The sequence below is a fragment of the Engraulis encrasicolus genome, chromosome 23 (assembly GCF_034702125.1).
Source record: "Engraulis encrasicolus isolate BLACKSEA-1 chromosome 23, IST_EnEncr_1.0, whole genome shotgun sequence".
Taxonomy (NCBI): domain Eukaryota; kingdom Metazoa; phylum Chordata; class Actinopteri; order Clupeiformes; family Engraulidae; genus Engraulis; species Engraulis encrasicolus.
Genome location: NC_085879.1, coordinates 5,426,267 through 5,454,191, shown reverse-complemented (window position 1 = coordinate 5,454,191; position 27,925 = coordinate 5,426,267). Strand labels below are relative to the sequence as shown.

Sequence of the window (27,925 nt, the reverse complement as noted above, 5' to 3'; positions counted from 1 at the left end):
GAGAATAAATAGATGCACACAGCGATACATTTATTTTTGTTTCAACCTCGTGATGGACAAGAGATTGTGCCCCGCTGGACCCCTTGCATGTTTGTGTTTGTGCTTTTGCTTGAGCTCGTCCAGTTCTTATCAGAAGGCATTTCCACTCATTGTTTTGGAAAAAACAGCTGTTGCTGACGCTGGTCTCCTACTACAACTACTATCCCTACTGAGCAAAGTGTTGCTTTTGTCATGCTAAATTATCACCCAAACAACAGAGCGACACGCCATTCCTGTTGCTGATAAGGCTCCTTGTGCGCACTGTGAACACCATTAGCGGGTATAAATCATTCATAGGGAAAAAGACACGCCGCTGTGCTGCTGGGAAAACCTCAGTAAACTATCAGATTTTCAAACTCAGCCCTAATCTCTTAGTCTGGCCTCCCCGAGGCCCGAGCGAGTCTCGGCGGCAAATGGGTTTAAATTGAGCGTCTTGTAATTCAAGTCAGTAGGGGTATTCATGTGGACACTGTCTCGCCACCTTCCCACAGTGCTAGGCCTCTCTTCATTATTTACAGTACCGTACCAGGGTGATCCGCTTATCAAAGGGCACGTCAAATGGGCCTGACGAGTCCAGCTATCGCTCTTGTATCGCAAGACAGAAAGAGAGAGAGGGAGAGAGAGAGAGAGCGTCTGCACTCGGGAGGTCAAGGCTCAGGAAGCACCCAACAATGATGTTTTTTTCAGTGTGTGTAGGCGGTGTCATGAAGACGGGTGGTGGAGGGTGGAGGAGGGACAGGGGAGGGTGTGGAGGGCGATCCCGGCCTAGACAGGAGACCACGAGGTCGGCTCAGTGCAGACGGACCAAGAGAGCTGACAAGAGCGGAGGGAGGAGTAGTGGGGGGGTGGAGGGGTGAGGGCGTGTGAGGTGGAGAGGGGTGGGTCAGGAACTTGTCTCAGGAGGAATGTAGGTCACGGTAACCACATTAGAGCCTCAATTTAGCTGCGACGGCACCGCGACCAGAGCATGGCGCTACCAGTCCAGTCCGGCAAACGCTGACAACTGGAGGGTCTCTGCTTTGCTTGCTCCTCCTACCAGCATAGTTCGTTACTAGGCAGGGAATGACGTTTTAAGAAAGCATTTAGCAAACAATTGAAAACGAGACAGCACTTGTTCGTACTTGTTCAACATTTCCAGCACATGTAATAGCTGTCAAGTACACGTATATGATCATTCATGGATACATTTATTATTAGATTTCATGGCCCTACATTTCAGGATATCAGGGAAATGACACAGAAAACAGACATATTCCGGCCATTTCAACCACACGCATAAAATAAAGGGCATGCTTCCCACCCTTACCAGCACTACACCACCATGGGCATGGCCCCGTCCAGCTGGAATCTAACTTATTTTTTACTGATTTTAAGACTTTATGGCCTGTGGTACTGGCTTGCGGTCGCGTTTCAGCTACACTGAATTTAAGTAACTCTCTTTCCCCTTAATATGTCCGAGCGCCAACTCTTTTGTGTGTGATAATGGGCTGTTTGGCTAGTGACCTACCATCATCAGCATCACTGGCTCCCACTGTTAGAACACTGGACCCTGGCGCGAGGCTCTCGGTCACTGATGTGCTGTAGGCCGTGGTGTTGAAGATCGGCGGGTTGTCGTTGACGTCCAGAACATTGAAGTAGACACGGACCGTGCTGGCCTGGCCACCGCCATCGACCGCTTTGGCCGTCAGGATGTAGTACTGCTGGCTTTCGTAGTCCAGAGGACGGGTGACATTGAACACTCCCGTGACTGGGTTGAGGAGGAAGGTGTCGTCCTCGTCATCTTCCTCTAGACAGTAGGTGATCTCACCGTTTGCCCCAGAGTCCGAATCGCTAGCCAAAATGGCTGCCACAATAGATCCTGGAGATACAAGAGAAACAATGTAGTTATATCTCTATACTACATGCACACTCCTTTTTTTACACAACATACCACAGACAGAAGAATACAAATTATTGCATAACTTGTATGAGTTATTTGCTGCTACACATTGTTTTTTGGATGTTGGTTAGTTCAAATTTGCATCGCACCATATTGCATTAATGCTAACTTCAATATTTGGCTGTTTGGGAAACGCATCCCAGTACGGAGATTGACTATGATTTTGACTTTCAGTTGCTCAAGCTTCTGTTTCAGGTGTGCATGAAAGGTGATCTGATATACGTAGCTGTACAGGATGACAGATTACCTGGAGCAGTATCTTCAGGGATGTCAAAGGAGTAGGTGGCTCTGGAGAACTGGGGCGTGTGGTCATTGACGTCGCTGACGGTGATGTTCAGCCTCATGTCTGACGACTGTTTCCCGTCGTCCGCCCGCACCAGAAGGGAGTATTTGGAGCGACGCTCACGGTCCAGCTTCTTTGTAGCAATCAGATCGCCGTTCTCAGGATCAATGCGGAAGCTCTCGTCTGCTCCACTGATGATGGTGTAGGTGACCAGGGCATTGGGACCCTGTGGACACAATGATGAATAGGGAGGAGGGGGTGGGGATTTACAGTGAAATATGATGAGAATGTTTCATGTCTTAAAGCTCTCCCTGGAAATCTATTCACTTTACAATACTCTATAAATTCAGCAAGTGAATCTCTGAAAGAGATATAAAGAACATGGGATGTCAGTAACTGTCATAATATTAGAAACATTGAAATAAACAAACACATTTCCACAAAGTTGCTCCGAGGGTTTCAGATTAAAACTCTACCATGTGCCAACCAATGCCAGACGCAACAAAGCAGGGCACTGTTTCGTGGCAGATTCATGCCCACACATAACCAAATACTATTTGGGTGACAGTTTTTAATAGTGATGTAATAGTGACTTCATGGTGATTTCATAGACCATGACAAACGAAAAACCATATTTATTTTGACACCCACATGATTATTGAGTTTCAAAGCGCAGTTTGAATTCATTACGAGGATGCTATGCCAAAGTTTGTTACAAACGTGTCCTTTGTCTTGTTGCTTTTTGTGCAAGATAGCATACTGTTTGAATAGAGCACTTAACCCTAACGCAAGCGGGTCTGTGCACATCATTTGCATCATTTATGAGCAAAAGGCAGGGAGGTTCATATGCAAATGTGTCTTCTGGAGACCACATTGCAGGATTAGATGTCCACATGTGAAAAAAAACCGAAACGAAGAGAAAATAAAAGAGAAAAAAAAACAGCAGGATCTGAATGGCTGACTTTCTCCCTTGAGTTGCACTCAGTCTTTGAACTCGGGGGCTATAGTGTTTCTCTATAAATTCAACTAATAGATCCCCTGGTACCTGAACTAAGCACAACCGTTACACATGTGATACCGCAGCCAGCGCGAGGGGAGAATGTAATATGACAGCTGAATAATTCCGGTGACAGATCCTGACGTTCCTATTTGTGCGGGGGACAATGCCAGCCTAGACGACTGTCTCCAAGTGCTCTCCGTTTAGAAACAGATGCTACTCTACTTCAAAGGACGCCTCTCACCAAGCTGTCCAGATTATTTTTACTCATAATAAAAGGCAAACTAGTTTTTTTGTTTCGTCCCAGACAACAAGCTTAGTCCAGTCTAAACTAGGAGACGTATTTTGGCGTGTTTGGGTGGGCTAAGGGGTGAAAAAAAAGGTATTTTAAAAATCAATTGTCAATCCTCGCTGCAATTAGTGAGGATCAGCAGGGATCCCTTAAAGCAAGCATTGCGATGGCTCGAGCCGGGCATGCAGACAAAACACATGTCTAGTCTAAAATGGACTTTACCGACCGAGGACCATCATCCACCAAGCCAGCAGAAACAGAAAAAAACAGCCAGCAGTGTTATTCCACCGCGCTGCTGTCATCGATCAAGGCCCAGAGTCTGGGATTCCCATCAGCCACCTGGGTTGCAACCAGACTCCCCGACACCCTGCGTCAGCCAATTAAAATCTCTGATAGGGTTCAAAAGAGAGGGAGAGAGAGGAGGAAGGGGTGGTGCACAGAGGGGTTGAAAAGCCGAGTTTACCGTCTCTGACAATGACCGACTCTGTGACCCTACCACCATCCCCCCCTTACACCCGGGTAAACCTCCCCCTGCACACGCACACACACACACACACACACACACACACACACACACACACACACACACACACACACACACACACACACACACAAGACTTTCAGTCTTTTTACAACCTTCCCAGGGTGCAGCGGGGAGAACAACCCGAAGCAATTAAAGAGCAAAGCGGCAGCTCCGAGTCAGGCATAAGGAAACTCATTTAGCGGCCCAGAGGTTTGGAGGTGGGGGCTTGGGGGGGCTTGGAGGGGATCAGCCCAGGGACATGCGGGAGGCCTGCGCGGTTGGGGCCGGTGGGCGTTTGGTTGGGGGGTGGGCGGGCAGATAGACAGACACCGGCAGGAAATTGACCTTCCTGTAATTTGACCAAGTGCTCTAACAAATGCAGAGGCACACACACCGTCCACCGTCAGAGCCCCACTCACCCGCATCACTGACGAGCACTTTATTAATGTCAATTGGGGCTGTCAACCAAAACAAATCGTCCTGCCGGAGAGAGGGAGAGGGAACGGGGGGAGTAAAGATAATCTTTGGGGGTGGTTATGATTGAATGCTCTTGATAACATCATGTTGAAAGGTCTTGTCATAACACTTTTTCAGGGGGCCATGAAAGGGTGGATGTAGTGAGTCTACTTATCAGTAGCTACCCTTCAGACTCTTAGGGGAGAGAAAAAGAGCCCCATTCTCTTGCCCTCTTTAATAGCTCCTTTGTCTTTGTAAGCCTAGGATAAAACTGAGCAAGCATCAATTCTAAAACCATGCTCTTTGATGTGACACCCGTGTCATTTAAGATGACACCAACACAAGTGATTAATGGCTTTGTGGTGACTTTTCTCTTGCTATTGAAACGATGACACGCACAAAGCGACAGGGAAAAGAAAGAAAGGAACTCTTTTGGGGATGAGCCTCCCTTCTTCAATCGATTTTTTAAGAAACAAAACCAGAACTTCCTCCCCTCGTCCAACGCCACTTAAAGCTCGATGCTCTGGAAACGGGTGTGACAGAAAAACGGATGCAGAAAGGGGGAAAGGCACTCATACTCGTTCAATCGCGCATGCATGAGTCACACATGTGGAGTGGCTATTAAACGAGGAGAGATCATTATGATGTCTGAATCCGGCAAGTCAGCTGGCCAGCAGCTTGAGAATTTTGGCTCCGTCTCCCCTGTATCACACATATGGGCCCGCTCTACTCTACTCCGCGCGTGTGTGTGTACCCCAATGCTTTCCGTACGCCTTTTCCGTACTCGGCGCTGCTGCTTCGGGTTTCCAGCGCGCAAGGATGTGGGCAAAAAAGTTGGCTGCCGCCCGCCACACCGCCAGGCAACTGAAATAACTCTGCATGCAGGCTCCCTATTTGGTGACCTTTTGGGGCGCTGAGCAACTTTACTTTCCGTTAACTGTCAGTCAAAATGCACCGTCATAATGGAGCAAATATGGCAGTGCTTAAGTATTCGTTACTCCAGTTGCGTCTGAAAATGTCGTCAAACACACAGTGCCTGCGTTTTCAGGAAAAGCATCTGCTATCTGTGATTTTCCTTGTCCTTCTACCGGCTTCTATCGGATCTAGAATCTAAGTAAATGATAATTCCATACCTTTTGGTCTTTTTCTCAAAATGCTTCAGCAAAAAGGTAAAAAGTCTTCAAAGCTGTAGCCTAGTCAGCTCTGAGTAGGCTACAGTATATGTCCACTGTCTCACACCATGGGCTCAAACTACGAGGCCGTTTTATTTCCTTTCATTTCTCTGCCTCTCTTTTCCACCGGGCTTGTCCCCACGCTGGCAGTACATGAGTCTGCCGGGTCGGGGACCTGCTGGGCCCGCCTGCTTTCTGCTCAGCACTGAATTTTTATGTCCACATCCTGCCACAGCAGCGAGAGACGGAGAATTTTTATAATCGAGCCCTCAGCCACTCTCAGTGATGTAATGCAAACTACAGGGCCCTCTGAGGGACTATCAGCGCGACGTCGAGAAATCAGTCGGCTAGTGGCTCGCCAGAAAGGGAGCAAAGAGCGAAGACTAAAACCTGGTTCTATTTTTTTTTCTCAGGGTCTTTAAAATATCTCAGGTATCACCAACACTGTGAGGGCTGAAGGTAGTGCTCTCGCAGCCACTGTCACTTTGGCCAAGTAAAGTCATACTTGTTGTGGGATAGTTGGTGAGAGAATTATTAGGTTCATGACTTGGACTGCAGATGGAGGCTTTGCAGAAGAGGAAAGCAGTCTCCTCTCCCTTGATTACAGAATGGTACACTATGCTGTTCCTCCTTCTACAGACAGACTTTAGCCTGCTCGCGTTGCTCCTTCTCTTTCTCACAAGGCATACACTCAACATCGCTTCTTGTATTCCCTGTGTGGGATGTACTATGGCTGATGTTTTGATAGCATTCTCTACCAAACAAAAAAAACCTCCAAGATCGTGCTTGCACTAAGCTCTTCTACCTTGACACAAACTTCTTGCAGACCTCCGAGCTTCCTGGTTATGTCATTAAAACAAAGCAGCTCATCAATATTCATCATAGCTGCAGTTTCCTTTCAAACAAATTGACGTTTTTTGGGGGTCCTGGACTTGGTGTGCAAGGGATTGCTGTTTGACTTGATCTATGCCGTTACCATGGTGTCCATTTATCACAAGCTAACATCCTTCACACAGACATCCAGGCTCCCAGAAATATATATGTTACAGTATATGAAAGAGAGAAAAAAAGGAAAACCAATTCCTCGGAGGACGTACCTCGTCAGCATCCGTGGCTGTTAGCTGCATTATCTTGAATCCATCACCAATGTTCTCCTCGATGGTCACATCAAGAGTATCGGTCGGAAAAACAGGTGGGTTGTCATTGACATCCTGCAGGGTTATTTCCACCTGGAGGAAAGAAAAACAGCACCATTTCCATGAAAACAGAGCCGAACAATGCCTGCAATAGTCTTCAAGTGCCTCCGAATCGCAGTCCGAATGGTAAGTAGCACCAACTCAGCTGCACACCTCATAAATTTAATCTTTTTAAAGAAAGAAACTAAAATTACATTGCCTTCCTACACATTATATTGCATGTGCTTGGGGTTTTTTTGGAGGGGGATGCAGCAGGGCACACATCAGTTGTACCTTTCTCTATAGCTTGTTTGGAAAGAATGAAGCTAGATCTTTCACATCATAGTCTGTTAGCTTCCTGTACGCAGTTTTATTTTCCTGCGATACATCCTACTACCGTCTACTGATGAAGCGTTAGCATCACTGACCACCCTTGCCATTCCCAAAAGTGAGACAGAAAGACAGAAAGAGGAGACAGATCATGAAGTGAGATTATTAGCGAGAAGTCCAAAAATATCCCATTTGCGGTCGTATCCTGGCAAGCCGAACATGATCCTGTAACGTCCCCAAAGGTAAACATGCATTTCAAAGCCAATAAACAGGCCAAGGTACGAATCAAAACAGACATTTGCTTCGCTTTCTGTGTTTATTGGCTCTCTAAATATGAGCGGAGCATGTTTAAAATTTGGAGCATTGCAAGGTCCATTAATGCTGACAGATATTTAAGTAATCACACAAACAAATCCATACACAAATGCCTACAAGCACGCGCATGCATTTGCCCAGACACATACACAGACACACACAAACACAAACACAAACACAAAGGCATGCATGCACACGCTCATACACGCATGCAAACCCGCCCGCACACACACACGTGCGTGCACACACACACACACACACACACACACACACACACACACACACACACACACACACACGCACACGCACACGCACACGCACACGCACACGCACACGCACACACACACACAAACACACTCAAAGACAACAAAAAAGTTAAAAAGTAGACACTTCTTTCACTCTCTCCAGTCCCCCTCCTCAGATAAGCTCTGTTTGACACTCGACAGACAGCTGTCTTAGCGCCTACAATGGCAGTATTTCCACCAACAAAACAAGTTGCTCAAGAAGTATTCGCCCAGCCAACAATGGGCTCTAAGGCCTTAAGACCACCAAGAGAAGGAGGAGGCAGGCGGTGTGGGAATTGTGGGTTGATGGGGTGAGGTACGTGTGTGTGTGTGTGTGTGTGTGTGTGTGTGTGTGTGTGTGTGTGTGTGTGTGTGTGCGCGCACATGTGTGTATGTGTGTGTGTGTGTGTGTGTGTGTGTGTGTGTGTGTGTGTGTGTGTGTGTGTGTGTGTGTGTGTGTGTGTGTGTGTGTGTGTGTGTGTGTGTGTGTGTGCGCGAGTGCGTGCGTGCATGCGACAGCATGGGATGGGATTTGGGGGGGTTTAGTGTGGGTTGGGTGGGTTTGTGGCTCTATTCATTTCTTCATTGACGGAAGGGGAAAAACAGGGTTCACGTGCATCCCAAATCCACACAATCCACTGGCTCTCAGCAGTCACTATGCGGCAGCCCACGGCCATTCAGCACTTCACTTTATTAAAGACGCTCCCGCAGCAGACCAGGAAGTCAAACAATGCAGAGCATAGTGTATTAAAGACGTCAAAAGCGCAGGCTCCGTCCGGACTGCATTTCAATTACATCGCGTGCCTTTGCTGGGGGACCGTTGGTTAAATGACTTTTGTTCCGCGTACCAAAATATTTTTCTGAGTAGTGGTGGTGTCAAAGTGCATTTGTGTGTGTGTGTGTGTCTGTGTGCGTGAGCATGTGCATGTGTGTGTGTGAGTGTGTGTGTGTGTGTGTGTGTGTGTTCTCACTAGCGTGCCAGCTTGAATTTGGTGTGAAGGTGCCCCTCGGTGTATACTATGTATGGGTTAGGGAGTATTCCAGGTCAGCCATGTTAATTTTGTCACCTGATCTGGCCCCTAGCACATCTCCATTGATGGACATATGCTCTGATAGTAGTAACCCAGCCTGCCTGAATTCCCTGCCAAGGTGGCCACTTGTCTCCTCTATGCCGCATTCGTTTATCATTGAAATTAAAATCCTGCCTCTTAATTTATTTCCAATAATAATTTATTTATTTTCCTACAGGCCTGCATGCCTTGAATGTAGATGAAGGAATAAGCTGGGGCTGCATGAGGGCCTTCGAGTCTCGGCGACGGAGCCTTGGAGAGGATCAAGTTTTTTGGGGGAGCCCACCTGCGATACAGGGCGCTATGCATAATGTAAACACACACAGAAAAAAGTCAAGGCGGGCCGCGCCGCTGGAGGGGGTCTCTCGGCCGACAGCGGGAGCCGCGCTAAGTCAACAAACGATGAATATTTATCCTTCACATCGTGTGGCCTCCCCCTTGATATGTAAATAATGCAAACAGTGCGTTTCGCCGAACGGAGGAGGGTAATTAGGGAAGAAGCGGCGTTATGAGAAATAATTACGGCGAGTGCTTTTAGTTTATATTACCCACGGCTCCCGCGGGACGGACGCCCACCATATCAAAGAGCTTGTGTGAAAAATTCATTGGAAGAAAAAGGAAGCGAGGTCAGGCACCAGAGACAGACGGAGGGAAAGTGAGACAGAGAGAAAGAGAGAGAGAGAAAAGGGGGGTGAGAGAAAGGAAAGACGGGGGTAAAGAAAAAGAAAAGGAAAAAAGAGAGGGAAAGAGTAGGGGTTTAACTTGCACCCCACCAGATCTGTCGCTAAGGCCTCAGCCTCTCGTTGGTGAGCCCAGGTGAGAGTCATTAGTTCACGCCGAAAAAGATTGAGTTTCACGGCCCAGTGTTTCGGGTTGCAGCTGCAGACTGCCCACCGAAGTCCATTATTCATCAGCGTTTATCAATGATTCACAGACGGACAGACACACACACACACGCACACACACACACACACACACACACACACACACACACACACACACACACACACACACACACACACACACACACACACACAGAGGCATTATATCTTCTGAAGGTTTATCATACCCCATGTGATGCCAGATTACAAATGAGAATATCTGTGAAAAGGGAGATTGAGATAAATAATGCTAAACTACTTATTTTAAGGTTCACTTAACTCACACATGCGGTACAAAAAGTAATAAATGTTACAATCTTCTGTAATGTTAGACAGTGCTGAGCTAGCTTGTGCAGTTGTACTCTACTGTAAATGTCCCATCTTGTTGATCAGCTTGCGGAACATCAAGCTAATTGTAAACAGACGTGTAGCGATACCCAACACTGATGAGGAAACGGCATCTCGTCTACTGTATGTCCCCTGTGCCACCGTCCACTTCCATATAAATGACAAAGTTCATTTACACTTGTGGACTTGTGCTGCCGCACTTGTATTACATCACAAGCGCTGCTTCTGATGCACCCGATGGCCCAGTTGCACTGGCGATGCACTTAAAGTCCAGGGCAGCTCGTCTGTGGACTAATCCCCACGGAGAGACATCCAATCCTCCTTGTCAGTACACCGTATCTGTCCACCAGCTCTTCCTCCATGCCCTGCCTCTACACTACAGTATCTCCCTGACACAAAGAAATTCCTCTGCATCGTACGTTTTTTACAACGCTGTGCAACAGTCCGTAATGGATGACCGCATGCACTTTCCCCCCAGTGCCTCATAGTTGCTACGTGGCCAAGAATACTGCACAACAGGACTGGGAAGAAGAAAGGGGGGGTCGTGGAAGAGACGTTTAGTCTGTTCATACCGTCACCCCCCACAAAGGTCCACAAACACTTATTCATAAAAACGTTCTGAGTCAGTAGGTTTTCTCATTCCAACCAAAGGTGCAATCGATTAAAGCCAGCTCTGCGATGGTCTGCACTTCGACATGAGTAATACTTTTGCTTCAATTACTTCTGTTACAGGCGCTTGTTCCATAATCAAAAGCATAAAGAGTAAACAACTGTGAGTCACAGCTGGCAACTGGTAAATTACGTGTGGTGTCCTCCTAGATCGCAATGAATGCAATCCTGTCAGTCTGGGGTGTTGATGAATAGGAAAAGACTACTTAGGGACATTTTGAACATGCAATCATTGTAATAAAAGCTGAGCAGTGGCATGGAATGACCCTGAGCCAGCGCTTAGGGTGTGACAAGCGTGGCGGTCATTTCAACATTTGAAACAAGAACATGGTACTCATTGGCTATTTTACACAAAGCACTTCATCATCCGTCGGGGCCAAAACACCAGACCACTAAAAGAAATGACTCAGGCCTTGGCCATAAATAAAATGAATGGTATAAAGGAAAGCTTGTGATGCCAGAAAACAAACTTGATACTAAAGCCTGTTAAGCCATGTGCTGATTCTATTAAAACCATTAAAAAAAGTTTTTAAAAGTTGGCAGGGAATTGTGTAGATGGAAAATAATATTTGTTTGAAACTAAATGGCATTCATCAGAGGGTAGGTTTGGCTCATATGTAACATTGGGCCATGTGCGATTTGAGAGAATTGCCGCCCAAAAACAAAGTCATGTGGGAGAGCTTTCTGGATCTCATCTGACTTTTAAAGTTACAGGTATGTCTGATTATGAAGTTCGAATCTAACCGACGGAGGACAATGGCCATTATTTTTCTGTTCTAATGGTGGATGTCTTAAATGTAAGAATTGATTGTCCTCTGAGTGTCTTTAAAACCTCAGAGCCAAAATATGATTTACGTCAAGTCAACCAAGTCATTAAAGGCTTCGGCCACAAACCGTTGGATGAGCAACATGTGAGAATTGCGTTGATCTGTCAATGGCAGCAGTCTGCAAATGGAAAAGGACAAATGATGGCGGTGCTTTCCGACAATATTATACTTGTACTTTCTCATTGGCACCCTGCGTGTCACGATGCATGCTTTTTATAACTTTAGTTGGACTTTGATGCCTTTATTGGAGATAGGACAGTGCAGATGGTGACAGGAAAATAGTGGGAGAGGGATTAGGGGAATGACTGGGGGAAAGACCTCATCCTCGACTCGTACCCACGTCATGCACTGCGTCTTAGCCAACTGAGCAACCACTCCCAAAAAGACAATACTTCTTTCTTTACGAACAAAATAGAAGTGATATAAAGGCACCTACAGTAAAAACCCCCCTCCCTGAAAAAAAGAAGAAATCCTGCACCAATGCATACATAATGTATCTTCTTATTCTTCTCCCCCTGTGCTGGCTCTGTCTACCTCATCCCCTTTCCTACTTATTTCAGTGTTTAAATACTGGCGTCAAACACTGCTGGGGTCACAGATTTATGAGGGTGTTAGCTTAAGAGTCTGTGGGTGAGATGAGTGAAGCCCACTTTTTGAAGTACCGTTTTGTCTCCATTCTCCTTTCAACTTTACGAGAACCTGAGCAAATATTACAGGCTGAGGTCCAGGTATAAATAATCAATCCAAAAGCTCTTCGCACGTACTGTATGCAATCACGGCCGGCTAGATCTGTCAAACAAAAGATCCGTCGGCAATCAATCTTCCCACCACGGTCTGTGGCCCGCACCCTTGCAGAGACGAACCCAAGCAGCTCCAGGGACACCAAGGTGCCATGGAGCGCAGAGAAAATTGGCATAGAACCAAGCCCAAGAGCACACAACCCGAGGGGAGGGGGGCAGGGGGCTGCAGGAGCGGAGGAGGTGAGGAGAGAAGACTAGAGAATCCTTTTTGTTCATCCCTTTCAAATCGCTGCCAAAATATCTGCAGGAACAAGGGGGAAAACGAAACACTGCGTGGTGGCCTGTGGATTATCACAGAGCACCTTGTCTGAGGTAAACTACGGGGCCAAGTGGAGACAATGCTGAACAAGTGGTTTTAATAATGGAAAAAAAGGAGAAAAAAATGGTATGCCACTTTCCCCAAAGGAGCACTTCTGTGACTGTAAAAAGAGAGTTTGTCTTCAGCAGCCTCCAAAACCCAAAGTGGATTTCGTCAAGCTGGAATGGTTTAAAGAAGTGTCTGAAAGTGAGCGCTTTAAGTCCTTTGAAAAGAAAAGTCTTTCCGCTTGGAGGATGGTTCACACATCAATAAGGATGGCACTTCTCTTTAGTTCGTTACATAAGGGGCTTTCATGATTCATGAAATATTCACTGCCCTTAAGGGTGTCCAGATCTACACTGTTGGCAGTTTTTTTTTTCACTGCGAAATGCAAATTAATTCTATTTATAGGTTTCGCAGTCGTGATGCCTCCAAGGACGTAGTTTTGCTAAGAAGTCGTCGGTGGCCCTCAAGGTCACCAGCGATGACCTAAAGTAGACGTTCCTTTGTGATGTTTTCCACTTCCTTGAGAGAAAGGACTATTAAAATGATATGCACATCAAACACCTTGTTGCACCCCCGAAAGAGATGAAAGGAAAAGGAAAAAAGAAAAAGAAAAAACAAAGACGCATGCAGTGGTACAATTGGAGACATAGGGAAGTTTGGAGACATCGCAAATATGCTTTGAAGTAACGGTAAAACAAAAAAAAACATATTTTTTCCCAGCTTTTTTATCAGTTCTCCTTGGTGCTTCTGAAATGTGGCCCCTGATGATGAAATGGAACGACGCCAGATAAAGTGGGGCGACTCCACTGCACTGCACTGCACTGCGAGTGCGGTGGGCCACCAGACTTGCGTGAGCCTCTAGGCCTCTAGGCCTCTTATCGCTTCCTCTCCTTCAGCAATTACTGAGGATTGCAGCCCGCCTGCCTGCCTGCCTGCCTGCCTAATGCCTAATGCTGAGCACGAAGGAAACAAGAAAAATAAAAGAGTAATAACGTGCACGTTAATTGCTTTATTTTGAAGAAAAAAAGAAGGAGCCTCCACAAAAGGAGGCCAACCCCAAAAAACCACATCCTTACACGGACCTGACGCAAAGCCTCCAACCTCCCCCCGGACACAAAAAACATTGCGAGCTTTAAAAAAAGCAAATGTATTTTGTGCGTGTTATGCCTTACATGTTCAACAGCGCCAAATGAATTGATTTGTGTGATTCCGAGTCGCCGTAAAAAGATTTAGGAGTGGAAGATAATACAGCGTACCCCTGCATTCGGGTTCAAGTTCAACCTCAAGGGATTCGGACTCATGGAGGAGAAAAACCCAGAAACAAGGCGTGCCTTTTTTAGGCCAGTGTCTACATCCAAGACTTCTGGAAGCGAAGGCTAGGGTTTAAAGTCTATTCCAGCATCTGTTTAATAGTAGCTGTCAAGCAATGATTGATGTATGAGATTTCCAGCGGCAGAGCTTTCAAAAAACTGCTGATAACTTTGTCCGAGAGAGGCAAAACTTCATTAGAAACAAAGGGAGCTGAGCACTCTCAATCTTTCCCCTTTTTCATTATTTTTTTCAAAAACAGTGGCGGTGAGCTTCCTATTAGCAATTTAAATCCAGCAGAATGGTGACGGGAAGCAAAGCCACATCATCTGACCTGTCTCATTTACTTGGCACCATGGAGGTATGGGGGGTGGAGGGGGGGGGGGGGGGGTGGGGGGGAGCTGAGCTCACCACAGCAGGGTGGTTGTACTGTACAAGACCCAAAAAAACTGCTGTGGTGGCAAAGGCTCGGGGGCAGAAAACCCTCCACTGGGCTCCTGTGTGTGTGTGTGTGTGTGTGTGTGTGTGTGTGTGTGTGTGTGTGTGTGTGTGTGTGTGTGTGTGTGTGTGTGCGTGTGCGTGTGCGTGTGTGTGTGTGTGTGTAGATATGAGTGTGTTGAGCAGGAGCTGCAGCCTAACCACATACCCCCCCATTTGATTCTCTGCTATCTGACTCACTGGGTATGAGACAGGGCCTCATCACAGGCTTGTAGGGTAAACAGGGAGGTGGAGGAATGCCATGGGGAGGCAGAATAGAGGGAGGAGAGGAGAGGAGAGGGGAGGAGGGGAGAGGAGAGGAGAGGAGACGAGAGGAGACGAGAGGAGAGGGGAGGAGATGAGATGAGAGGAGACGAGAGGAGAGGGGAGGAGAGAAGAGAAGAGGAGAGGAGAGGGGAGGAGAGAAGAGGAGAGGAGAGGGGAGAGGGGAGAGGAGAGGAGAGAGGAGAGGAGAGGCAGGCATGTTGATGGATGCTGCTAGGCTGTGAGGCATCTTAGTGAACAGGGCTTATAAGCACCCCCTGCGGCCTCCTGTTTATGTGAGAATCCCTTTTTTTAAAAAGCATGATGTAACAATGGGGAGGGAGCAGGGTTGCCAAGGGATGGAAAAAAGACAGACAGAGAGCGACCCAGACAAACACGGGACAGGAAAAAAGGAAATAAAAAATAGACATTTGGAAAGAGATATAAACAGGGATTGCATGGAGATAAAAAAATAATACAGAGAGAAAGGGAGAGGAAGAGATAGCATGACCAGAGAAAAGGAATGGTTGAGTACAAAGAAAGAGGGGGTCAGAGGGACGGGGCGGGGGAAAAAGGGATAAAGAGAAAGGGGGGGAAGAGAAGCCCAGCGGTCGGTGCCTAATCAGGAAGGGTTGTGCACAGCGGCTCTCCAAGCTCCCTGACTGTTTAACTGGCTTGGATGGAGGTCGGGAGGAGAAGTCTCCCACCGTCACCCCCCAGCCACCTCCTGTCGCTTGTGAAGCCCCTGCGCTAACTCTGGCCTGGACATAAACATGCAAATCACAATCCACAAGCCCACCTTTGTGCTGTTTTATAGTCGGTCGTTGCCACACCGAGACTTTGCAAGACTCTCGCTCTCTCTCTTTTTTTATTTCTCCAGGGCCGACACAGCTCCTTCGGGACATGTCGGTGACGCTGAGGCGAGCCGGGGCAATTTTCCGGAAAAGTGCTGCCATAATGTTGGCGAATTGCTGCCACATTAAACCGATGATTTTGTTTGGTGGGGACAGTGCATGATAAGGTCAAGAGGCCAATCTTGCCAATTTGAGCTATTTTTAAAAATGATACCATGGGAAAGAAGGTGAGGGAGGTTTATTTTTTTCTTAAAAGGAAAGCTGTGAGGGTTCAGCCTTAAAGTACTGAGAAACAGGGATTTGAAGAGTTAAATATTTCGGCTTCAATCATAAAATTCCACTCGGTAATTCTTGATCCGAAGAAATAACCTCCTTTTTTGATAGCCGTGCGGGCTATTACTCATTTTGCGTACCATACATCTGCGTCGGTCATTTAAGACCTGACAGGAAACGTTTGGCAAGACAGTCAGCTTCGAAGACATTTCGCGAGGAGAGGGGATGAGGAGGGGGGGGGGACAGGGAAGGGAGAAATGTTGATGCATTTAACATGAGGTAGCGTTGAAGAGAGGAGAAGGGAGGAGAAAAAAAAGAGAAAGGGGAAAAAAAAGATTTCTGCCAAATAACTTGACAATAAGAGACGGTTTCCTCCTACTGCGCCCATTGAGGGAAGCAGACTACAGACGAAGGCTGGCTCGGAGCAGTCTGCCTTTCACGGCTCTCACACAAGGAGGTTTTGTTGGCCTCCACACATGTTTAATGTCGGATTTTTATTCCGAGGATAGGCACGGTGGGAAGACCATCCATCTTAATTTACCGAGAATTTGCATGCTTCTCTGGAGAGCCTGTTTTTTTTTTTTGCTTATAGACTCACTTAAATTAGATGTCACACCAGGGGGTGCACGGTATATGCGCAAGATGGAATATTTACACCGAAATGAAGCTCGCGTGAGCGCTCCGTCACTGCCCGAAAAAAATGGAACTCACACATTGTCTCACTACTGGAACTTAGAGCATTTCAATTTCGTCTCCGTAACGTTAGTCATAATTCAATCCACTCCCTTGCTTTAATTCACATGCTCTCATTTCCTTGCTAATGCATCTAAGCATTTTAGCATGTCTGTCGCAGGAAGTCAGCACTGATCAGTTTGACGCTTTTGGACAACTACCATGATTGATGGCGAAATGAATTAGTTTTGTGTGCTTCCCTTTTTTTCCCACAGTTGGAATTATGTCATTTGGTGAGGCTCTTCATTTTGCCAGAAGTGGCGGAGTCGTGCACATCCCCTTGGCTTTTGCTGACCATTGCAGCTGGGAGAGGAGAGGCCATGGCTCAGGCACCCCATCTCTCTCTCTCTCTCTCTCTCTCGCTCACGGAGGGACAAAAAAGGAAACGTTTAGAAAAGGCTCGTATGGTAATTTAGTTTCACAGCCACGCCGTTTTGTTCCAGTGCACGCTCCAGTGACGCTGAATGGCCTAAAGACAATCCGTCTCAATTCGCACACAGGAAACTTATTGACGATTAATGACTAACTCATAAAACTCCCAGCAACTCCAGTTTCCTGAAAAACAAAAAAAAAGTGCCGTGACAGAATAGATGGCTTTGACTCATTTGTCATACTTGTCCCGCGAGCCGTCAAACTTGCGGAGGCAATGAATTTGGGAAGTTCCTGAGGTCACGGGGGGGAGGTCACCTCAAAGGGTCGAAAGGTGACAATTTGTCCCACTGAGAGGTGAGGCTCTGCGAACCTCGGAGGTTGCGCTCTCTGCTCCACAGAGCCGTGTCATTTGTTTTCTGACCTCTTCATTAGTGCTGACGGCCATTTTTACATCTCTTTTTCACCACCCCGTTTAACTCCTCCCCCCGCCATAGAGCTGCTCTGTGTGACTGAGCGAGAAGATGTCATGGCCACAACAGACTGAATTAATAAAATAGTTATCATGTCGTACAGACACATCTTCAGTATGGACCATCTGGGGCATATGTTGAGGACAAGGCTTCTGACGAATCCCTCTTTTGACGTCAAATCAACATGACCACTGTAACCTTACTCCCCCACTGCGGACACATGTGGCAACACGCATAGGAAAAATCCCTGCAAAAAAAAAAGGCAGACTGTTGTCCTCATGAACGGTGCACAAAGTAGTGGAAGAAAAAGGTCATGTTTAGTCTGAGGAGCGAAAATCGAAAGTCATTATCAATAAATTTCAAGACGCCCCGAAAAGTCCGGCTCTAAACACGCGCGGCGCTGTGTACGCCTACCAACACAAACATGACGGGGTCGCCCCAGTCCCACGCATTCATTAATTCAACATTTATTCAGCAGGCCAAATGGGCCTGGCCGGTTATTATTTCCCTCCTCATACGGTGTTTAGTCTGACCGTTTGGAAGGGGGGATAAATAAGGTCTTTGTACTGTACAGCACAGTGAGGAAACAAAAAAAGGAAACACAGAGAAACACAGACACAGGACTTAAATGATAGTCGGCAGGGGAGTGTATAGCCTATCCCCCCGTTTGACAGCTGAATCTTACGAGGAGATTGAGGCAGAAAATGGAAATGGAGGCAAAAGGTAACATAACCAACAGGGAGGCTTTTTTATCGGAGTGGAAAAACAGCGGCGGGTCATTATCTCAGGGCTCTGTGGGCTGTCACTCTGCAATAGGTGGATTGGAGAAGGGGCACCGGGGGTGCGGGAGAGGGCTTACAGTGTCACATATGATCTGCTCAGAGACAGGAGCACTCGTCACCTGCTACCCCCATATGCACACACACACACACACACACGCACACACAAACGCACACACATGATTGCATGAGCATACATCAATGCACGTACACATACACACACAGACACACAGACACACACACACACACACACACACACACACACACACACACACACACACACACACACACACACACACACACACACACACACACACACACACACACACACACACACACAGGCACGTAATACACACATGAATACAGGCCCAAAGACAAAGGTATGCGCGCATGCCCGCACGCATGACCGCACGCACACATGCACACACACACACACACACACACACACACACACACACACACACACACACACACACACACACACACACACACACACACACACGCACACGCGCACACACACGCGCACACACACACACACACACACACACACACACACACACACACACACACACACACACACACACACACACACACAGAAGGCACCACCCGCTGCTTTGCAAAGCTGAAACCCAGTCGGCCTCTTCCCATCCCCTCCCCTGTCTCTTCCACTCTGCTGCTTCACCCCCCTCATCCCCCTACCAGCCTCCCTCCTCACCCCCAGCAGCCAGCCCCACACGTCCCTTCAACTGCTCTTCTGTTCTTCCACCGCCGTGCCTCTCTCCTCTCATCCCCTCCTCTGTTCACTCCCTATCCTCTCCTCTCTTTCACTTCACTTCACTATTACAATATCGCAACTCACTTACCATGACAATAAAGTCAATGCAATTCCTTTCTTATCTGTCTGTCTGTCTGTCTGTTGGAGTTTATGATTCAGTTTTTTTTCTATGTCCACACCACTGCCCTCCTGCTGCTAGAGAAAACAAACATGAGACGGAGAAGCATGTCAGTCTAGGAGTTGCCACCGTGTAGCTACCCGCTGCTAGAACACAGACACTGGAGCCTTGGGATGTGTTTGGGTACAGGATGCCGCACATGACAAGCATGCTACGGCTGCAGAACTAGAGCTGCGTCCAACCAACTGAGCAGAGGAAGAGAGTGATGGACAGTGTGACAAGGAGAGAGAGAGAGAGAGGGAGGGAGTGACAGATAGAGCGGTAGTGCGAAACTGAGACTGAGATAGACATGGAAACAGACGGCACATTTACAGGCATGTAGAGAAGTTTGAATTATTGCTTTAAAGGTGCACTGGGTAATATTTTTTAGTACTTTGTTTCCAGAATTCATACTGCCCATTCACAAATGGATGAATACTCACCACCACCATCAAATTCTAAGCATTCATTACGACTGGGAAATGTGTACTTTTCATACATGAAAAAGGTGGATCTTCTCCATTGTCCGCCATTTCGAATGTCCATAAATAGACATTTTTAGCTGCAAAACTTAATTAGTTTATTACTAATTAATAAATATTCATGAAAAGATCAATTTTGGCAGTAGGCAGGCGCAGCACAGTTTCAATGAGCAGCAAAGTTGCAATACCTACTCTGGCCACCATCCTACACACTGCACCTTTAAAGCTTTAAAAGCCATGTGTACACTACACCTCAAACTGAAATTGAACCAAACTGGAGTTTCGTAATCTGTTTGTCCTAGATGACTCTCAATCCAACATGTACAGTATATGTACACAAACAAAGCTTATTTGGACTGTTGACTGACCAGCAATGCCAGAGGAAAGACAAAGCGAGACAATTTGGATGACACACTGGCTGTGTTTACAAGACACAGAGCCGTTTGATGCAGTCTAACTCTGCTGCCGTAACACAAACTTGTTAAAAGGCACGTTGTAAAAGTTACGGGAGGTTAATCCCTCTTGAAGGAAAATCTCTGATCCAGATTAAGGTCACCATGACAGAGAATGTTCTTGGGAAAACCTCCCGTTCTCTTGGGAGACTACAGTTTGCATCGTACTAGCAATCAGTAATTGTGTCAATGTGACAACTAAAAACCGTGAAAGCGTCAAAATTGCACAATGCTTCATCACTCACCAATTGAATGTATGCTTGATATGTATGCCAGATATGTGTAAATGTACGATGTGTGTGCATTTCCGCAAGTTGTGTTCTGTGTACGCTGGACACCTTCATTTTCTTCAGTACGAAATAATGTTTCGCAACAACTCTGTTGTCTACTTCAGTCTATTTTGTGGTTTTGAACTTTTTGTTGTATTGAAAACAAAAGCAGCTTACTTTGCTAACTCCACCTCAGAGGCAAGGAAGGAAACAATGTCGATAGTATACTTAGTCATGGCTGAATGGTGAGCAACAGGGGAGAGAGAGTTTAAGAGGACTTAAGGCTGCGTCGCTCAATAGCTCTTAGGCCGAAAGAGCAGGCGAGGTGAGGGACCTATTTTGTACTGGAGATCTGGGCAAGAACAGCTGCTGTGCATGCAAGTGTAGTTAGTTCACATATGCAACACACACATACACACATACACACACACACACACACACACGCACACACACACACACACACACACACACACACACACACACACACACACACACACACACACACACACACACACGCACACAAACGCGCACACACACACACACACACACACACACACACACACACACACACACACACACACACAGTACACACACACATGGTCAGCAAACATGCACACATGAATGAACACACGCATGCACGCACACACACATTCACTCACACACACCACACTCACACACACACACACACACACACACGCACACGCACACGCACACACACACACACACACACACACACACACACACACACACACACACACACACACGCACGCACACACACACACACAGGGACACACATCCCCACATCCATCCCCACACAAAAACTGACTCCAGCTTGCGTTTCCTCAAACGTTGTGTGCTGACTGACACGGGGCTCTAATTGGCCTCTTTTGCCCTGGCAGTAATCGCAGCTCCATACGCAAACTTGTTGAAAATCATCAGCTTATGTCATCCCCTCATCTCCATGATGTACTGCTGGTGCCGGACATCTGGATTGGCTTAGGGCCCGGCCCGGGCCATATTGTCTTCTGGACTGGACCAAAGCGGTCACATTTAGGAGTGAGGAGAATGAAGGGAGTGAGAGAAAAAAGGGAGAAAAAAACTGAAGAATTGAAAAGAGGAAAAACACGTCGGATCGGTTCAGTGGGTTTTGCCACGACCTTGCCAAAAGAGGAGATCCGGCGAGAGGCCTGACCTGCATTCGGTACAGTTTCGCCTCTCGTTACTAAGACACCATCATCCCCACCTCGCTCCCCATACACCCCCTTACCCAAACACACACACATGCATATGCAGCCTTCCTGTTTCTACAAAATAGCCCAACTCCCAGCATGAACAGATGCACACACATGTACCCGCACACTCCCACTTTCCACTTAACACCACAACTCCCAGCGTAATTATATGCACACACACGCGCACCTGCACACACACATGCACATGCACATTCAAAAGCACACACACACACACACACACACACACACACACACACACACACACACACACACACACACACACACACACACACACACACACACACACACACACACACACACACACACACACTCAATATCAGCCCACACAACCCCCACAGATTTCACGTCTCCCCCGAAGTGGCACATTAGGATTTCTCACATCCCACGGCTGACTACTGTGTGGTAATTTACGGAGCGCCGGGTCAAACAGCGCATCCGCAGGTGGACAGACGGCCCTCATAATGTCTTCCATATTCACCCTCGCACTCTCTCTCTCTCTCTTTCACTCTCACTCCCTCTGTTCTAGTTCTCTCTCTCTCTCTTCTCTCTCTCTCTCTTACTCCCCCCCCCCTTCTCTCTCTCTCTCTCTCTCTCTCTCCCTCCTCTCACTCTCACTCTCGCACTCGTCACTTGGCTCCACTGAGCATTTTCAAGCTATGATGCTTTGCATTTGTCCTCCTCCGCCTTCACTAGTTCATTGGGGCCTTTCGCTTTTACTCTGGGAGAGAAAAGAAGAAAAAAAACACAGGAGGCCAGATTTTGGTGAAGGCAGCTGTGTTTGTAGAAGGAAGCCATCGCTTTAAACACAGAATAACGTATGGATCCTTGAGCGTCCACCCTAGGTCGCAGCGCAAGGGCGTCTCATCGATGCTAAGAGTTCGCGGATCCATCATTGCCTCTTCCTTTTGCACAGGGGCTCTGGCAATTAATATATTACCAGCTGTTGAAGCCATTACGGTTTTAAGATGGGGGCCTTCCTCCTCCCCCTTGCTCTGTTTAGAGTTCCACATCCCTGCGAATGTATAACATGGCTCTAATGAATTGTGCCTGGCTAGTATCCACATGGACTTCACTTCAGTGGAGTGGAGTGGAGTGGAGCAGAGCAGAGGGCTCTCTTCCCTTCTCGAAGCATATGAGGCCTCGAAAAAGGGAGATGCGTTGAGGATAAGACCTCGAGGCTAAACTATTTAGAAATAATGCATTAGACGCTGAAAATAACAAGGAATAATAGTATTATTAATCGTAAGTGGCTGGTGAAGTTGTTTCTGGTGATACGGTAACGTCTAAGATCGAGCCGCGTTGAGGGGTATTCCTTAATCCTCTGTCTTCAGCCGTGCAAGGACTCCTCCATATGGGGGGTGTTGAGATAAACTCGTGCTGAATCTCTCTTCACTCCCCCCCCCCTTTCAAACACAACACACACACTTCAGCACCCTTGCAATCCACCCGCAGACATTCACACACACACACCTCCCCCGCACCCTCCACCCTCTAACGCAACCTCTTACTAGCTCTCACACTTCAGGAAACCTGCATTGTCTCAAGTCTTTTTGTCCGAGCGCGACTACCCTTTTGTTTACAGCAGTCATTCATCTTGCATAAGTCAAACTGAAAGGGAACTATAAACACAAATTCAGAACCATTTAGTCCCGGCGTTCATCAGAAGGTGGGACTGTTTTTAAGAGGTAACTTAAGAGTCGGACGCCCCACAAGGATGAGATAACCAGCGAAAACGTCTCAAACGTTTTTGCACTTTTCGGGGCGCGCCGTGTTTGTGAGTGTGACAGCGGTAATTTTTTCGCCGGAGTTCAACAAAGGCCATAAACCATTTCAGCTCCAACTAGGAGTATACTTTCTTAACTACAGACTCCCCCTGACTGTTATTTTTGGCACGAGTCGTCGGACTGGCAATCGAAAAGAGTGATTCTATTTTCTGTTGGACGTTTTCTTCCTTTTCTTTCCCTTTTTCTGTCTCCTGTTTTTTCGTCGGCTTCTCCCCCAAAATCCTGAAATGTTAGACATCAAATATGTTGATAGTCTGGTCAAGTGCAGGCTAAAATCGCAAGGCTATAATCACGCTGCCAGACTCCTGCCCTCTCCACACCAACTTGCATTTATTTCTAGCCCAATGGCACTCACTGTGCATACTGTCCAATCATACGTAGTTTACATATAATACTAGACTTGGTCAAAAAACGGACACTGGACCAATTTAAACAGTAATCTGTTTTGATAACTCCCCCGTTCTGATGTCTTTACAGAAGACTTTATGACCCAAAAGCCAATAGTCAATCAAATAGGACTGGGGGCCGGTTTGACTGAGGAGCGGGGATCCCAAATTACAGGCCACGGCATCCGTCATTTTCTGCAACGCTTCCACAAGTGTCAACATTCGACTTTTGCATTTGTGTTAGGCAGTGCAGAGCACACACAACCCAATGACATTAAAACAAATGGTATAATTAAACTACTATTGATGCTAATTACAGCGCTGTGTGTGATCCAGACCTGGAAAAATGAGTGTTTTTCAGACTTCTCATGCACTTCTATTTTGTTTCTCTGAGCAACTCCTCTGCTCAAAGACTATAAGGGTGGCTAAATCAAATCTTGTGTTGACAAAATTGGAGCGACATCTACAAACACATGATGCTGTTTCGTCCTTTCTTTTTTTGGTCAAACTCAACTGACCCAGCTAAAAAAAAAAACTTGGGTGAAAAAATGCACAGGGATGGAAATGGCTAAGCAACAAAATAGTCTGGGCAAGAATCCAAACACGGCTTGACCACCAGTTTCTTACAGTAAGTCCCAACAATGCCCAGATATCGGGCCTTTTGTTTTAGCTGAAGGTAAAGAGCACCAACAAAAGAAACGTATCCGAAAGAAAAGGCCATTCAAGGAGTGGGGGAAAAACAATGTTTAGTGCTTGGAAATCTGACAGGCAGGGCTCTCTTCCTGTTATTTGTTTTGTAGTAAAAGCTCTGGCTCTCTTGGGAGCTGCATAGCTTAGCCATGACTGGGCTCTGCTCTGCTCACCTTCTCCACCTCTCATGTTGTACTGCTCGCCCCTACTCCCACCTCCACCCTCTTCTATGGACCCGTGTGTGTAAGGGGGCCGTGTACGTGTGTGCCTGTGAGCCTGTGTGCGTGTGTGTGTGTGTGTGTGTGTGTGTGTGTGTGTGTGTGTGTGTGTGTGTGTGTGTGTGTGTGTGTGTGTGTGTGTGTGTGTGTGTGTGTGTGTGTGTGTGTGTGTGTGTGTGTGTGTGTGTGTGTGTGTGTGTGTGTGTGTGTGTGTGTGTGTGTGTGTGTGTGTGTGTGTGTACTGTATGTGTGCTGGTGTGTGTGTGTCTAAATCCTCCTGGGTATGGGTCTGCGGGTGACATTATAAGCTGGGAGTTAATGTAAAAGGTGCACACACACACGTCTGCTCTCCTTCATGGAGCCCAAATGGGCCGGGACATTCTTTAGGCCATTATCTGAGGTGCAGCGCTCTGTTTCTCCTCAGCAGTCGAGGTGCCAGTGAAGGAGGCGATGGAGACACAGAGAGAGAGAGAGAGAGAGAGAGAGAGAGAGAGAGAGAGAGAGAGAGAGAGAGAGAGAGAGAGAGAGAGAGAGAGAGAGAGAGAGAGAGAGAGAGAGAGAGAGAGAGAACAGAATATACAAGCAATGGAGACACTGATTGACACGGAAAGAGAAATAGAGAGTGAGTGAATGAATCAGTGAGTGAATGAAGGAGGGAGCGAGTGAGAGAGAGAGACATAGGGAGTGAAAGGAGGAGAGGAATAGAGAGAACGGACTCGGCAGGCCGAGTTTTATTGTCTAACTAGGTTATTGTAGAAAACAAATGCAGGGATGTGAGTGGCCATTCATTCCCTAGACAGAGTGATTAATCCATGCTGCGCAGGGGGAGACAGAGAGGAAGGGATGAGAGAGGAGGGGGTTTCTCTCCCTCTCTCTCTCTCTCTCTCTCTCTCTCTCTCTCTCTCTCTCTCTCTCTCTCTCTCTCTCTCTCTCCCCTTTTCTCTTCTTCCCTTCATTCTATCTCTTTCCAAATGCCTTTAATTGGCTAATTTCATAACCTTCTCTAAAAGGGCTGAAAGGCGCACTGTGGAGGTCCAGAATGGGGTGAGCAACAAGAGAGGAGGAAGGGAGGAAGGGAGGGAGGAAGGGAGGGAGGGAGGGGACGAGGTTGAGCATCGCCACCAGCCATCCAGGGCCCTTTTGATTTTCAAACTTTCTTTATTTCCCTTTCTCATGGTGCCTCGGCCCAGCATGGGGTGAAGCAATTGAGGAAGAGAGATCAAAAAGTATCACTCAGGTCTGGAAACACTAAAGACTTTCACAAGTTTTTTTGTCTTAGTTCAGTGTGCGGAGATGGTCACTTTCAGGGCTTGGTTCCAGGGAGATGCGCCACTTTTTTTTCTTTTTACACTTTTCTTACTCATGAGGTGAATGAGGACGCCTGGATGTCTGGCCCAATGTGGCCTCTCTGTCCGGTGCGTCCTATTACTTGGCGCAGGGTCGGAAATTCAGGCGAACCCATTTTGAAATAAAAAAGCTATTTCGCTAAATTATCAAGGAAATGGGGCATAAGCCAATTTCTTTTCTTACACTCTCTCACTTCGCTACTCTCCTTTCCCTCACTTTTCTCCATCCCTCTCTTTTAGGGGCACAGTCTGAAAATGTACGCTTTAATAATAATGGCACTTAACAGCTTTGCCGCCTCGGAGATTGTTGCGGCCCAGACAGCTCCGCGTCTACATCAGTTACTCGACGTCTCCCTCGTCTACTGTATAAGAGGCAGCAAGCGGCTAGCTGCAGCCACGCTCGAGAAAATAAACGAAAATAAAGTAAACAAGAAAAAACAAGGTGTAATGGACTTGGTATCGCACCCTGCGATCAGCGTCTGCCAGCCAGGAAAGTGGCATGGCCACGTCTGTGGAAGGCAGGCAGGCAGGCAAGCAGGCAGACACGCACCCACGTTGGTGTCTACTCTACCCTCCGCGCACGCCACGCTGTAAACAGGGTGGGCCAACTCAGCTGGCTACGTCTCCAAGATTACCATCAGCACCTTTTTTGTTTTTAACCCCCTCTCCACCCGTTTTACTGAAACTACAAACATCAAACTGGCCTGGCCAGTGTTCTCCAGCGTGTGAGCATTTCTTTATTTATTTACCTCCTTTACTGCATGATAGACTCTCTCTTTCTCTTTTCTTTCCCTTCTTTTTTCCCCCAACAACAAGCTCAGATCTTAGTCTTTGTACCTTGAAACTGTGGCGGTGGAGGTGGTGGTGAGTGGTGCTGATGGTGGTTGATGGGTGAGTGTGTGTGTGGGGGTGAGAGTGGATGGTTCTGGGGGTTGGGGGGGGTCAGACTTGCGGAGTGGAAACGGCAGATAAACGCAAAGTATAAACACGCTCCCATTAGACTCTGGCGGCCCACCAGCCCTCACCTCAAAGGGATCTAGCGTTATCTGCAAAGCGCCGGGCCCCGGCCACGGAGTGATTCACTGCAGGACTTCTGTTAAAATAGAGGGGGGTGAGGCAGGGGGGGATGTTCGGCGTTGGGGTTGGTTGAGGGTGAGGGGGTTTAGAGTTGTTTGGAAGGGGAGGAGGGGAAGGACGGTATGGGGGTTTAACTTTGGACATAGCCATCAGCAGCTCTAGTCTGGGTCTAGTCTGACTCTGGAGCCAATCCATCTTCATAAAAATGACACTTTATTGAAATATCTTGAAAGTTTACAAAAATGCAAGCCAGTCTCAGGTCACCATCCACCAACAACCAGCTAGACCCCCACTTCACTCCCCAACTCCCTACTCCCGCATCCCCACCACCTTTCACCCAGCTCTCCAAAGTCCTTTTGCTTTCCCCTTGGCCTTCTCCTTCCCACGTCTGCATTTAAATCTGTTTATGACTTGTTTTCTTTCAGCCTTGATGGCTGGCGTACTTGGCCCGTGATCATTATTTAAATCCGACGCTGGCGAAAGTCGAGCTGACTGGCTTGCCTCTCGCGGTCCGACATTTCGAAGGCTCAACTGGAGAGAGAGAGAGAAAGAGAGAGAGAGAGAGAGAGAGAGAGAGAGAGAGAGAGAGAGAGAGAGAGAGAGAGAGAGAGAGAGAGAGAGAGAGAGAGAGAGGGGCCCCTGGCCTGTCTGCCTCTATAAGTGTATATCACACACACACTCATCCTTCGGCTGGACTTTGCCGATGCTTGATACTTACGCAGATGCCGCATACTTATGTCAAGACTCTGCTTTTCCAAGACTCTACTTTTCCGCTCATAACAAACTAACCCCGTTCACCTGCA

General features: G+C 47.3%; 1 protein-coding gene across 1 annotated transcript in view; it reads right to left on the bottom strand.

The window, feature by feature from the left end:
• Positions 1 to 27,925, bottom strand: part of fat4 (FAT atypical cadherin 4) — a 113,515-nt gene that overhangs the window by 43,826 nt on the left and 41,764 nt on the right. The window contains exons 2-4 of the mRNA XM_063190615.1: positions 6,799 to 6,930; positions 2,226 to 2,487; positions 1,547 to 1,897 (exon numbers count right to left, since the gene is read on the bottom strand). Coding sequence (XP_063046685.1) covers positions 1,547 to 1,897; positions 2,226 to 2,487; positions 6,799 to 6,930 — 745 coding nt within the window. The remainder of the gene's footprint in view (positions 1 to 1,546; positions 1,898 to 2,225; positions 2,488 to 6,798; positions 6,931 to 27,925) is intronic.